The sequence below is a fragment of the Oncorhynchus gorbuscha genome, linkage group LG05 (genome assembly GCF_021184085.1).
Source record: "Oncorhynchus gorbuscha isolate QuinsamMale2020 ecotype Even-year linkage group LG05, OgorEven_v1.0, whole genome shotgun sequence".
Taxonomy (NCBI): Eukaryota; Metazoa; Chordata; class Actinopteri; order Salmoniformes; family Salmonidae; genus Oncorhynchus; species Oncorhynchus gorbuscha.
The window spans coordinates 55,990,823-56,006,732 of NC_060177.1; the positions used below are offsets into that span (position 1 = coordinate 55,990,823).

General features: G+C 43.3%; 1 protein-coding gene across 1 annotated transcript in view; it reads right to left on the reverse strand.

Moving 5' to 3' along the window:
* The window catches only part of LOC124036098 (cAMP-specific 3',5'-cyclic phosphodiesterase 4D-like), a 106,583-nt gene that overhangs the window by 25,389 nt on the left and 65,284 nt on the right, over positions 1 to 15,910 (reverse strand). Inside the window, exons 2-5 of the mRNA XM_046350243.1 lie at positions 11,769 to 11,960; positions 6,265 to 6,301; positions 5,993 to 6,069; positions 5,315 to 5,364 (exon numbers count right to left, since the gene is read on the reverse strand). Coding sequence (XP_046206199.1) covers positions 5,315 to 5,364; positions 5,993 to 6,069; positions 6,265 to 6,301; positions 11,769 to 11,960 — 356 coding nt within the window. The remainder of the gene's footprint in view (positions 1 to 5,314; positions 5,365 to 5,992; positions 6,070 to 6,264; positions 6,302 to 11,768; positions 11,961 to 15,910) is intronic.

The following is a 15,910-nucleotide window of genomic DNA, read 5'->3' on the forward strand; positions in this document are numbered from 1 at the left end:
ACTGACGTCAATGACATTCTTCTCATGCTTAGTGCGACATCAGACACCAGCGCACAGAGAGACCACTCTGCTGCACAGACAGCAGGCTGCTGCCAAACACTGGACCGGTGCAGCTAGGAACACTGGAGCTGGACTGGAAGTAGGAGAGGGGTAATCCTGTACCTACCACCAGCAAGGACATGTAGATGCTTTAATATATGTTGCCATTGCTTTGGAAATTATCATTATCATTTAGATTTGAGTCATTTTGCAGACGCTCTTATCCAGAGTGACTTGTAGTGAGTTCATACATTTTCATACTTGTTTGTACTGGTCCCCTGTGGGAATCACACCCACAATCCTGGTGTTGCAAGCGCCTTGCTCTACCAACTTCGCCACAATGAAACCAAAACCCAAATTGGTTTAAATCCATTCTATTTTATGTCCAATCTTCATGAGATTAAAGCAGAAGGAAACTAATTTGAGAGCTACAGCTACACGGCGATACTTTGTCCCTTTATACCAGTGGTTCCCAAACGGCGGGGCTTCTGAAGTTGTAAAAGCAGAATGCACAAGGTGCAACTTCGAAAATTGGTTTTGTGCATCAGCAGTTTTCCTCTTGTCATGTCAGTCATTGCAGACCGAAGACAGACATTTATAACTGGTCAGAAATGTCCAGATCAATTAGTCCGCTAACATTTTTTAGCTATGTTTTTTTTAGCCCATTGATTTTGTTTTAATGTTTGAGTCACTCAAATATGACATGAACACACATAAGACATGCAAAATGAATAGAATTGCAGGAAATTAGCTTTAAAATGGCAAAAAGTCTCCATCCCAAAATGTATAGCATTGCAATAAATGCGCCAACAAGAGGGGCCAACAAGAGGGGTGTGAACAGTTTGTGTCATGAACAATGCTTGTGCCCATAGCAATAGATGTGTGCAGGGGTAACAAGAATGCAATGGTAACACGAATGCAATGGTAACAAGAATGCAATTAAACCATAATAAACGGACAGCTGTTCCATTCCCTCACCACCTGGTCTGGATCACAAGATGAGCGTTATCACAGCTACAGCACTCTTCATTGGTCTATTCTCCTCATCCAGTCTATTCTTATCCCACACTAAAAATAGCCGTCTTCAAACACCAACCAATCGATACATTGATGGACAGATGTCTAATAAATAAAGTGATAGGGGAGGGAGGAGGGGGACGGAGCTGAAAGAGAACAGCCTAAATGTCATGTGCAAGTCATGGCAGGGCTCGTCTAATGCCCCATTGGCCTCTCCATGTCCCAATTGGACGGTTCTACATGACCTCCTTTATTGTCCTTCTCAGCAGGATAGCACCAGAATCTTTAGATCAAATTTCACTCCTTGACAATCCTTGTCATTCCCAAAGAGGCTGGCCTTTCGGCGCTGGATTTACGAGAGAATTGCTCATTGGTTGTTGGAAATAACAAACATAACATGTGGAGCCTCAAAAAATGGAATTAGAATGTAAAACAAAGTTTTTTTTTAAACATTTAGCTGTTAGCTATTAAACATGTTGTATTTTGAGGCTTAAAATCAAAACTAAGACGTTTTGTGGTTGGATTTGCAGTATGTATTCAGTTTGAGAATTTAGACTGAGCAAGCAACTTTTGACAGGCTGGCTTCATCTTGACAAACAAAATATGGTTGCTTAGAAACCAGATACCAACACGTTCTGTGGAGAAAAGAGTTTCAGTATTTGCATAATCATTATGATTGGAGAATAGCTATGAGGGTAATGAATCCGGACCAAATCCTCTGTTCTCATCAAGCTTCGATACAATGTTCATATTTGAAGATGCAAGAAAGGCCAGTCTCTGGCACATGACATGGAGCAAGCACAGAGAGTGGATTAGCTAAAGATACTGGGACCCAGGCTAGGATGACACTGCCAGCACAGGCCTTCACATGAATTACAAGTAGTCAATTCTCTCAAACAATCAGTCCCATGACTCACACTATCTTTTATGGCCAGGGCCATAATGGATGCACTCTAATAATTTCTAAATATAGTGCAATTTCATAAATTATTCACACACTGTGTGCTACACATGTTCCCGGGTAGATAGTGGAATGTTTTGTGAGAAAAGGAGGTTTTGAATGTCATGGCACCTTACACTAGTGAATACTGTACATGGGTGTGGCTTGTCACATGTGTTTTGTTTTAACAGGGCAATAAGAGCCTGTGGATTCTAGCTTGGATATGTATGGCCCAAATACAAGATCTACAGCACTCTGAGAATGAGAGGAGCAGGATATGGGACAGAGTATTAGACCTGTTATCAGAGTATGGGACCTACCGACATGGTATGGGACCTACTGACACAGTATGGGACCTACTGACACAGTATGGGACCTACTGACATAGTATGGGACCTACTGACATAGTGTGGGACCTACTGATATAGTATGAGACCTGCTGACATAGTATGGGACCTACTGATATAGTATGGGACCTACTGATATAGTATGGGACCTACTGACACAGTATGGGACCTACTGACATAGTATGGGACCTACTGACATAGTATGGGACCTACTGACACAGTACGGGTCCTACTGACATAGTATGGGACATACTGACACAGTATGGGACCTACTGACATAGTATGGGACCTACTGACATAGTGTGGGACCTACTGATATAGTATGAGACCTACTGACATAGTATGGGACTTACTGATATAGTATGGAACCTACTGACACAGTATGGGACCTACTGACATAGTATAGGACCTACTGACACAGTATGGGACCTACTGACACAGTATGGGACCTACTGATATAGTATGGGACCTACTGACACAGTATGGGACCTACTGACACAGTATGGGACCTACTGACACAGTATGGGACCTACTGATATAGTATGGGACCTACTGACATATTATTGGACCTACTGACATAGTATGGGACCTACTGACATAGTATAGGACCTACTGACATAGTATAGGACCTACTGACATAGTATGGGACCTGATGACATAGTATGGGACCTACTGACATAGTATGGGACCTACTGACATAGTATGGGACCTACTGACACAGTATGGGACCTGATGACATAGAATGGGACCTACTGACATAGTATAGGACCTACTGACATAGTATGGGACCTACTGACATAATATGGGACCTACTGATATAGTATGGGACCTACTGACATAGTATGGGACCTACTGACATAGTATGGGACTTACTGATATAGTATGGGACCTACTAACATAGTATTGGACTTACTGATATAGTATGGGACCTACTGACATAGTATGGGACCTACTGACATAATATGGAACCTACTGACATAATATGGAACCTACTGACATAGTATGGGACCTACTGACATAATATGGAACCTACTGACATAGGATGGGACCTACTGACATAATATGGAACCTACTGACATAGTATGGGACCTACTGACATAGTATGGAACCTACTGACATAGTATGGGACCTACTGACACAGTATGGGACCTACTGACATAGTATGGGACCTACTGACATAGTGTGGGACCTACTGATATAGTATGAGACCTACTGACATAGTATGTGACCTACTGATATAGTATGGGACCTACTGATATAGTATGGGACCTTCTGACATAGTATGCGACCTACTGGCATAGTATTGGACCTACTGACATAGTATTGGACCTACTGACACAGTATGGGACCTACTGACACAGTATGGGACGTACTGACATAGTATGAGACCTACTGACATAGTATGGGACCTACTGATATAGTATGGAACCTACTGATATAGTATTGGACCTACTGACATAGTATGAGACCTACTGACATAGTATTGGACCTTCTTACATAGGATGGGACCTACTGATATAGTATGGAACCTACTGACATAGTATTGGACCTACTGACATAGGATGAGACCTACTGATATAGTATTGGACCTACTGACATAGTATGGGACCTACTGACATAGTATTGGACCTACTAGCAGGACCTACTAACATGGTTGGCTGCTCACCCTGTCACACACACTGCCAGCCCTACATAGTGCTAGAGGGCAATGAGAAGTGCCCGTCAAGAACAGGTCTATTCTGGTCCCTGTGTCATCTCCTGAATAAAACACCTGAGAGAGAAGCCCTATTCTGAAGTAGTAGGGGACCACTCTCCTCTCCTCTTTGACAAAGGTTACCAACAATCTGTGTCTTTCAGATTGCTTACAGATGATTACAAAACAAACATGAAAGCAAACTTGATATTGTTCATTTCGTTGTTCTGTTGGTTGGCTCTGGCTTTTTAAGTACATTGCTAGTGAATGGCCGATTCATTTCAAGGTGTTAGTTAGACACACTGATTTAGATGTCATTCCCATCACTGTATACCGGGTCACTGCTACAGTGGGGGGCGAAAGGTAAGGGGTCACACCAGCCTGCTAAGCCCAGCCTCAGATGTAGTGACCTGATTCTAGCAGGATCCCATAGGGCTGTATGGAATGTAGGGTCTGGCTGTGAGCTGTCAGTCAGGGGATGGAGCATGGGGCCTGACAGCACTTTGGCACAGAAGCCTTTCCCAACAAAGGCTGAGTGACAGACAAACAAACAGGTGAACCGCAAGTCAAACAGTCCTGCTGATGCTACTGTACCAGGGTTGCTAACCACTGTCCTGCAGCCTTCATGCTGTTTGGTTTCCATTGTGCTGTACTGTAGCTACAGGCGTATCTCTTCCAAACATGTCAGCCATGTTGTATTTACTACACACTCTGGATCGCTTTGATACAGTGTCCTGTTGTTTGGCTCCCCCTAAAGGATCTCTATGTCCTCATCCTCTATCTAGGGTCGGACAGTTCCCATCCCAATGTCTGTCATATCACAATGCCATGACACCATCATCAAGGGATGCTGCATTTTACCAAACGGATAGAATGGATGATATTGCTGAGTATTCTCTCTCCCTCCTTTCACTATCAACATATTCATACAGTACACACACACACACACACACACACACACACACACACACACACACACACACACACACACACACACACACACACACACACACACACACACACACACACACACACACACACACACGCACACCCACATACAACAGGAGGTTGGTGGCACCTTAATTGGGGAGGATGGGCTCGTGGTAATGGCTGGAGCAAAATCTGTGGAACGGTATAATATACATAAAACACATGGTTTGATGCCATTCCATCTGCTCCGTTCCAGACATTATTATGAGCCGTCCTCCCCTCAGCAGCCTCCACTGACACACACACTAACAAACACAAAGACCACACAGATAAAGACTATCAGCGTACCTGTGAATGAGGTCTTGGTGATGGGAGGTGGATTACACATGGGTGATCTCCTGGTGTGGGGAGAAACAAAATACACATTGATCTCCTCCCAAAACACGACTACTGTTCTACCTCATTCTATCTCTCACCTATCTAACTCCTCCTGTCTTTCTCCCCCTTCTTTTTCTCCCCACTCTATCTCACTAACAGAGGTAAATCTGCTGCACCCTTTCCAGCTGAATCAGTCCCCATTCATCACAGATCTGGCGTTGAACAGGAGCGCTATGGCGGAGGGCCCCTTTACTGAGTGGGACTGCTGTTGTTGTAGTCCCAGTGAAGACCAGCAGGGGGGGAACTACAGCAAAGGACTCACATCTTCTCCAACGCATGGTGTCAAATGCAGCAGCATGTGTCTGGTGGTATAGCATGCAGGCCAGGTCAAAATACCAATTAGTGGCAAAAAGATCATAATTGGCCTGCCTGTGTAAACACAGTCAAAGAGAGATGACATGGGGAATACTGAAGCAGTTTGTAACATAACACCAATAAAGAGTGACTTATAGCCTCAAAATCCCCAAATAACACTAATATTTAGCTATAATTAGGGTAGCTGTGTGCCTTGCTCTAGACTACTACACAGCAGTAATTACAGATTAATTGTGTATAAGGTACATGCAGTGTATGCGTCCGAAGACTTACTTGTTGGACACTCTGTCTTGTGTACAATTGGTTAATGCGGCAAAATTATTCCGCACAGTTCTTAGACTGGCTAGAACCTGGAGGAGATAAGGACAGATTGACATTAAAACCTCACATTAATCTCTTGAACAGTGATTTCCCCATCCAATCTAAACTGGTCAATGGGCCTGTGTCTTTTGCACAATTTCAGCATAGCATACTCTACCGTGGTTTCCTGAAGGAATTAGGCAACAACACATTAAATCTTGCTTAGCAATCGTGCCATTGCTCACCTGTGCAAATGGTGTTACAATCATATCGTCGCCATGACTGCAAAAAAGAGACAAAGATAAAAAGTGGTTAGATTACATTTTTTTGACACACCTTTGTCTGCAGACATTCTAAACATGACCTTCACATTTGAACCCTCTGCGTGACAAAGAGGAGATGATCCCAGCTGTAGCCATGACTATGGCAAGACTAGAGTAATATGGCTATACAATGTGGCCTCAGGGCATTTCATATTATTCTGCACGTAAATCTGTGACACCCCATTTAGTATGATACGTTACGTTATGTAAGATTATGAATGGAATTGCGGTCGTAAAATGTCATACTGTTAGAAGACATATACTATCATACGTCTTATACAGTCGTACAATAGCATTTGAATTTGATGATGGAACTTAACTTCTTGGAAGAGGTATTCATTTATACGTCTTTCTCTGAGACCAGGTTGCTTGCTCCATAGTAACAACAAAGGGGAATTTACGTTGGTGATTAGGTGAACTACCGACAAAGGTTAGGATCATTTATGTGAATGGTCATGGAACTAAAATAACAAAGGTTAGGTGAATTGGGTTACGTTTCGAATAAAAGTTAGGGGAAGGGTTAACGAAAATGTAGTCCCCAACGCGACTCGAACACGCAACCTTTGGTTTGATAGACAGTTGCAGATTACACCCTCTGATCCACCCCGAGAAACCTTGCTACTTTCGTTTTCTGTCTAAAGTAACAAGACCAGGGGTGTCAAAAAAGTCGGGAAGGTCTCACTTAAAATGTATTATATTTCCTTGCCATCAAAATGTGCAAAAAATAGTTTTCTTACCATCGTTTTTGTTATTTTCGATGCTCCTTGATTGTTATGCTTTTGTTACAATGACTGTTGGCAAGCTGGCCGAATTGAAAAGGCTACACATTGTTGATTTGGTTTAAGTCATTTCAATCTCGATTAAGACCGTTTTTTAACACAATAAAAAAAGTCAAAAGTTTGGACACATCAACTCATTCAAGGGCTTAATAACACATATGGAATCATGTAGTAACCAAATCAAAATATGTGTCACGGATACTCCCGGTACTGCTGCTCATTCCGTTGGTATTTGGTAGCATTGCCTTTAAATTGTTTAATTTAGGTAAAACATTATGGGTAGCCTTCCACAAGCTTCCACAATAAGTTTGGTGAATTTTGGGCCATTCCACCTGACAGAGCTGGTGTAACTGAGTCAGGACTGTAGGCCTCCTTGCTCGCACATGCTTTTTCAGTTCTGCCCACAAATGTTCTGTAGGTTTGAGGTCAGGGCTTTGTGATGGCCAATCCGATACCTTAACTTTCTTGTCCTTAAAACATTTTGCCACAACTTTGGAATTATGCTTGAGGTCATTGTCCATTTGGAAGACCCATTGCAACCAAGCTTTAACTTCCAGACTGATGTCTTGAGATGTTGCTTCAATATATCCACATAATTTTCCGTCCTCATGATCTATTTTGTGAAGTGCACCAGTCCCTCCTCCCCACAACATGATGCTGCCACCCCTGTGCTTCACGGTTGGGATGGTGTTCTTCGGCTTGCAAGCCTCCTCCTTTTTCCTCCAAACATAACAATGGTCATTATGGCAAAACAGTTCTATTTCTTTTGTTTCATCAGACCAGAAGACATTTCTCCAAAAAGTATGATCTTTGTCCGCGTGTGCAGTTGCAAACCGTAGTGTGGCTTTTTTAATGTCTGTTTTAGAGCAGTGGCTTCTTCCTTGCTGAGCGGCCTTTCAGGTTATGTCGAAATAGGACTCGTTTTACTGTGGATATAGATACTTTTATACCTGTTTCCTCCAGCATCTTCACTAGGTCCTTTGCTGTTGTTCTGGGATTGATTTGCACTTTTCGCACCAAAGTATGTTCATCTCTAGGAGACAGAACGCGTCTCCTTCCTGAGTGGTATGAAGCCGTGTGGTCCCATGGTGTTTATACTTGTGTACTACTGTTTGTACAGATGAACGTGGTACCTTCAGGCATTTGGAAATTGCTCCCAAGGATGAACCAGACTTGTGGAGGTCTACAATTGTTTTTGTGAGGTCTTGGCTGATTTATTTTGATTTTCCCATGATGTCAAGCAAAGAGGCACTGAGTTTGAAGGTAGGCCTTTAAATACATCCACAGGTACTCCTCTAATTGACACAAATTATGTCAGTTAGCCTATCAGAAGCTTCTAAATCCATTACATAATTTTCTGGAATTTTCCAAGCTGTTTAAAGTCACACTCAACTTAGTGTATGTAAACTGACCCACTGGAATTGTGATACAGTGATTTATAAGTGAAATAATCTGTCTGTAAACAATTGTTGGAAAAATTACTTGTGTCATGCACAAAGTAGATGTCCTAACCGACTTGCCAAAACTATAGTTTGTTAACAAGACATTTGTGGAGTGGTTGAAAACTAGTTTTAATGACTCCAACCTAAGTGTATGTCAATTTCCGACTTCAACTGTACATGTTTGTTTTGGGCTTCGTCCTGGTCGTTTTCATGGCGTACTTTATTTTGGGTGGAGAAATCAAAAAAACTTGTACGTATTCCTGTGCCTGTCTCATATAATTATACAGCGTGACAATATGTGACCCGATTCAGGAAACTATGTCGCAAGTCACGACTTCACAGGACAGCCGTTTGAATGGTTAAAAAAAAAAATCCAAATGTTTTTTGTGGGGCAGAAATGCCTTCTCGAACATGTGAACTTCCATGTGTCTTAATATCAAACCTGTATGCCAACTGTAAATACGAATACAATTGTTAAATTACGAGCCTAGTTGATTTAGCCACAGAAAAAACAGCAACCTTCCCGCTATATGTTTGACACCCCTGAACTACACTATTCTGGAGCTCTGTCAGAGAGACCACCAGGTTCTTGGTTACCTCCCTGACCAAAGCCCTTCTCCCCCAATTGCTCAGTTTGGCCGGGCGGCCAGCTCTAGGAAGAGTCTTGCTGGTTCTAAACTACTTCCATTTAAGAATGATGGAGGTCACTGTGTTCTTGGGGACCTTCAAATGCTGCAGACATTTTTTGTTACTCTTCCCCAGATCTGTGCCTCGACACAATCCTGTCTCAGAGCTCTACGGACAATTAATTTGACCTCATGGCTTTGTTTTTGCTCTGACATGCACTGTCAACTGTGCAACCTTATATACAGGTGTGTGCCTTTCCAAATCATTTCAAATCAATCAAATGTATTGGACTCCAATCAAGTTGTAGAAACATCTCAAGGATGATCAATGGAAACAGGATGCACCTGAGCTCAATTTCGAGTCTCATAACAAAGGGTTATAACAAACACTTATTTCTGTTTTTTATTTGTAATACATTTGCAAACATTTCTAAAAACCTGTTTTTACTTTGCCATCATGGGGTATTGTGTGTAGATTGCTAAGGATTTTTTGAAAATCAATTTTAGATTAAGGCTGTATCGTAATAAAATGTGTAAAAAGTCAAGGGGTCTGAATACTTTCTGAAGGCACTATATACAGTACAACTATTGGCATCATTCATTGAAATCTATAGTAGAGTTCATTAGAGACGACATCCACATGGCCTTTACACACCCTCTACACAACCAAACATCATCATCATCCTTGGGGAGACTGGCCAGACAAATGCAAGGACTGAACACATGGGCTATATTTATTGATAAGCTCTGTTCTGGGGTCAAACGGTGGGGGGTGGGGGGTTGGAGGGGTAGGCAACTCAATATTAGAAGGTTTTTCTTAATGTTTTGTACACTCAGTGTACATCAAAGAGAAAAAGAGGAGAAAAAGAGGAGTGAGGGTAGCACTAGTATTATGTTTTTCATTGTTGTTCAGGACATTGAACAAGACATTTTGACCCCAGAACAGAGGGGTGGCAGGTAGCCTAGTGGTTAGAGCATTGGGCCAGTAACTGGAAGGGTGCTGGATTGAATCCCCAAGCTGACAAGGTAAAAATCTGTTGTTATGCCCCTGAGCAAGGCAGTTAACCCCCAGGTGCCGTGGATGTCGATTAAGGCAGCCCCTCTCTGATTCAGAGGGGTTGGGTTAAATGCGGAAGACACATTTCAGTTGAATACATTCAGTTGGACAACTGACTCCCTTTCCCTCAATATGTCGGGGTATGGAGTTCCACAGGGATGTTGACTCCAATGCTTCCCACAGTTGTGTCAAGTTGGCTGGATGTCCTTTGGGTGGTGGACCATTCTTGATACACAAGGGAAACTGTTGAGCGTGAAAAACCAAGCGGCATTGCAAACCGGTGTCAAGAACTGGTACCTACTACCATACCCCACTCAAAGGAACTTCTGTCTTGCCCATTCACCCTCTCAAGGGCACACATATACAATCCATGTCTTAATTGTCTCAAGGCTTACAAATCCTTCTTTAACCTTTAACCCCTTCTTCTACACTAATTGAAATGGATTGAAGAAGTGACATCAATATGGGATCATAGTTTCACCTGGATTCATCCGGTCAGTTCTACATCATGAAAAGAGCAGGTGTTCTTAGTTTTTTGTACTCTCAATACTTCTCAATAACAAAGACAAGACAGAGAGAGGGAGGGGAGAGAGAGCGATTAGGCGAGAGGTTGCATTCCAGCCTCCCTTTCCTCCTCTCTTCCCTTTTCCCAGCCACCAACACTGGTCTCTGCATGCTAGTACCCAGCATGAGACCTTTAATATATTTTCTATGTATATCTGCAGACATAACTGGTTACATAAAGAAGCACAAGGGACATTTCTAAAATATTCTGCTAGTAAACGATTTCCTTAGAGACATCTATGGTCTTTATGTCTTTTCCAAGAAAAATGAGTCATGTGGTGCATCAAAGATTGTCCATTTTGTATATTCTATATAAAAAATGGACAATGTTTAGCCTTCATGTGAGATATCAAAGACACCTGTTTCTTAATTTACTGTAGATCAATGATAAGCACCAGAGTAACAGTTGGCCTCCAGAGTAACACTCTGTACAGTAACTTGGTTTACTGGAACAATTGTCCACCAATTCCACTTTCCTTAGAAACCACAGTGTGGCAACTGGGAAAAGTAAAGGGACATCATGTTACATACAACCTGGTGAGGAGCTGCCTGACCCCGTAAAAAACAAACACATTTCACTAATGCTGAGGGCAAAGGGCTTCGAATAGAGACGTGTCACTGTGACACCTCAGCATCAGCTGTCAATCTAACAGAACTGGGAAGGGGCAACAAGTGCACTGACAGCTATCACATCATATCACTCACCACACCTTTGAAAACAGTCCATCTCTTCAGTGAGAGACATAGTGCTACATTTTGTAGATAGACCCTGTGTGTGTGTGTGTGTGTGTGTGTGTGTGTGTGTGTGTGTGTGTGTGTGTGTGTGTGTGTGTGTGTGTGTGTGTGTGTGTGTGTGTGTGTGTGTGTGTGTGTGTGTGTGTGTGTGTGTGTGTGTGTGTGTGTGTGTGTGTGTGTGTGTGTGTGAACAGAGAGACAGTTAGAGAGAGAAAAAACTCACATGTCGCTGGCGATGGAGGAGTTTCTGGACATGGACTTGGGCGACAGTTCGTAGTCCGAGTCAGAGCGGTAGAGGAAGGACTCTCGCCGCTGACTGTGGACAAAGTTGCCCTGCAGTATGAGCCCAGACCCCGGGCTGGCCATGGGGTCCAGCGGGCTGCGCCCCGACGATGTGCCGTTGTCCACATCGAAACTGTCAGACAACAAGCAGAGAGGAAATATTACACAATCATAAACAGTGGGTGTTAGAAACATAGGATACCTGTCTGCATTTTTGTTTATTCGTACTGCAAAGAACATTGAGCAGCAGGTTGCTTAGGTTTCAAAATATTCTTTCAAACAGCCACAAGAATATCCAAAAGCCTTTATATGGTAACTGTAACAGGCCAGTACTGTAGCACAGGCCAGTACTGTAGCACAGGCCAGTACTGTAACACAGGCCAGCACTGTAACACAGGCCAGTACTGTAACACAGGCCAGCAATCCTCCAGAGGGATCCCTCTCTACGTAGGACCTAATACATCTTCATCATCACTACCCCTATCATCATCACCAGTGTCAGCTATGTGTTGTGATCATCCTATAGGATCCGTGGTGGAGCTGATAGGGGAGCCCGTGCTATTTGGCACAGTGTGTGTGTGTGTGTGTGTGTGTGTGTGTGTGTGTGTGTGTGTGTGTGTGTGTGTGTGTGTGTGTGTGTGTGTGTGTGTGTGTGTGTGTGTGTGTGTGTGTGTGTGTGTGTGTGTGTGTGTGTGTGTGTGTGTGTGTGTGTGTGTGTGTGTGTGGTGGAGGGAACAGTGTGAGCTGAGTGGACTGCGTCAGCTGTGTCTGTGTGGGTTCGTCATTGAGTGTTGATGACGTGGTGTTGTGGCTATGCATGGGTACAGCACAGTAAGCACTCTGTCAGCCCTAAAAATCTGAAAAACACAGAACAGCATATTCTCTAAATCCTCCGGATGAAGAGCCCCGCTCTTTGACCCTACGACAAGTGTTTACATCCAGCTGCAGATTCTGACGTTAATAAACATTCTTATTGTTTGAAAGACATTACGTCAACCATGATTCAATCTGTGTTTACTGAAGGCTTCCGCAATAGAACAGTGTGGGGACTGGTTGCACACCCTGAGATTCAGCTAGCTTATTCAAACGCCACTAAGAGAAAAGGACTATGATCAAATCACATATGCATTCATAATTGCAAGGTATACGTAGTGGCATGCTGTATTTTCACAGAGCGGGCGCTGGAGAGAGATGGAGGTGGGAAAGGATCGGTGCATGTTGTGTGAATGTTTGTTAGCTAGGCGAGTGAGACAGAAGCATCTGTATGTTTATCAGGGCCTGCTGCCTACACTCTTTCCCCTCTGGGTCATATCACTGCACCAGGCCATGGGTTCAGCCTGCCACATAACACTGTATACCACAAACAGACCACCAGCATGTCTATCTCGCACACACACATGCACAGCCCACCCCTCTTCTTCACAACAGCCATGTGGTTGTAGCCCCTGCATGTGAAACAAAATATGCCAGAGGGTATGAGAGATGGTGCCATTATCTATCACTGGAGTCTAGGACTGCAACTCAAATGGCACCCTATCCCTGCACAGTGCACTTCATTAAGTGCATTACTATTGACCAGAGCCCATAAGACTTTGGTATAAAGTAGTGCACTATGTAGCAGGGGCACCATTATTCTTCCGACCTGCAAACCAAAAACATATATATATATTGTTCCTTTCTGTTCCTCTTTAAAACTCTGAAATCATATATCTCTTTTAATGTTTTTATTTTTACATTAGCTCGACATTCAATTACTTCACCAGTCAGTGCGGATAGAGCATCTTGCTATGGAGCTGGAAAGCTATAGTTGTTTTAGTCTAGGCTGCCTAGGCTACATGCGGAACATAAAATAACATTATTAGCCAGTTCTTAACTCAATTGCCTAGTTAAATAAAGGTACTATATATATATATATATATAGTATACAGGGTGAGGAAACCAATGTGTACATTTGTAATTTGATTAATCAGATTTCCTGAATTGCATTTGATCTGAGCATGTGCTATAAATAAACAATTTCTTTTATAAAGAAAATTGCTTGGGCAGCAACATCTGGCACCTGCATGGAGACTGAGAACAAACCCAGTTTGGTCCCAGGTGAAAACACAGATTTACAGCCCACCTATACCTACATATCGGTCACACTACACACCCGCCCTTGACCCAGATGTAACCCATTTTGGTAAACATCGGGAAATCCTCAATTTTCCCACTAGAGCAACTTATGAAATATGCTAACAATGCCAACTGATGCAACAGTGTGACACACCCCATACACACCTACCCTTGACTGATTTATATGCATTTATGTTCCAGACCACGCCCACGTGAACGTTTATCATCGACCATCTGGCCAATCAGTGTCATTTTGTAAATGTCGGATCTCTATGGCAATTTTCAATGCTGTCTGAGATATCTGTGTGTGATTGACTTTTGAACGGAAGGACCGACGGACGGATGGACAGAGACAGATCCACAGTCCCCATCCCCGATTTCATCGTGGGGGACAATTAATAGGTCACATGAATTCCTATAAGCAGGAATTATGTTCTGGCGTTATCATTTACAATCACAAAGGACATACCAACCAATAAGACTCATTGCATGTCGAAACTTTCCCTTCCTTGAACTGTTTACTCAATCCAGCACCTGGGAAGCATCGTAGGATGTGCTCTGCTCAAGAACGCCTAAAGAACACATGACATTCCATTTTTAAAAATCATAAGTAATCATGTGGTTACCAGTATATTACCTCCTGACCGAGCAGACAGGGCCTAGGAGGCTGAGAGACAGAGCCTGAGAGGCAGAGAGGCAAGGTGTGAGACACAGAAAGACAGAGGCTGAGAAACAGGGCTCGGAAGGCAGAGAAGCAGAGCCTGAGAGACAGAGAGCCTGAGAGGCACGGACATACCGGTAGAGTTTCCAGGCAGGGAGTACTTAGCACGTCTAAACAAAATGCTGGCTGTTATTTGCAAACTGAGAGCAATCCGATTTTACATGTAGAAACAGCCAAACATTTTGTCAGTCAGATGCTCACCGGCGGGTGGTCCCTAAAACACACTGCACAGTCAGCAAGAGAACGAATGGCGAATGAACAGTAGACGAACGGTAGACCGTAATTCGGGGGGTGTTTTCTCCATTAGAGGAAGAGAGGCAGGGCCTGAGAAGCAGAGAGCGAGATATGCTAAGAGGCAGGGCCTAAGAGCCGGGGCCTGGGAGGCAGAGAGGAAGGTCCTGGGAAACAGAGGCAGAGGCCTTAGAGGCAGGGCCTGAGAGGCTGAGCAGGCAGGCCTTGTGATGCAGAGAGGCACTGAGCAGGCAGGTTCTAACTACTCTGACCTTTGGATGTAAAATGTGCAAGTTTTACAAGATTTTATTTGTCACATGCTTTGTAAATAACAGGTGTAGACTAACAGTGAAACACTTATTTACGGGCCCTTCCCAACAATGCAGAGAGAAAGAAAAACAGAGAAAACATGTAATAATAAAAGTAATAATAATCCAAAATGACTATCCACTCCGATATACAGGGGGTACCAGTACCAAGTCGTTGAGCATGGTGGGTATGAGGTTATTGAGGGAGATATGTACATATAACTAGGAGTAAAGTGACAGATAATAAATGGTGAGTCCAAAAAGTAGTTTGTCCGAGTAGCTACTGAGTTAACTATTTAACTAACTTATGACTTTGGGGTAGAAACTGTTTAGGGTCCTGTTGCTTCCAGAATTGATGCATCGGTACCACTTGCCGTGAGGAAGCAGAGAGAGCAGTCTATGAATTGGGTGGCTGGAGTCTTTCACCATTTTAGGCCTAGTATTTAGGTTCTGGATGACAGAGTGCTCAGCCCCAGTGATGTACTGGGCCATACGCACTACACTCTTTAGCGCTTTGCGGTCAGATGCCAAGCAGTTGTCGTACCAAGCGTGGATGCAGCCAGTCAAGATGCTCTCAATTAAATAGGATCTGAGGGCCCATGGCACATCTTTTCAGCCTCCTAAGGGGGAAGAGGCATCTTCAGCCTTCTGTATCCTGTACTCCACGATCAGCTCCTTTGTCTTGCTGACGGTGAGGGAGAGGTTGTT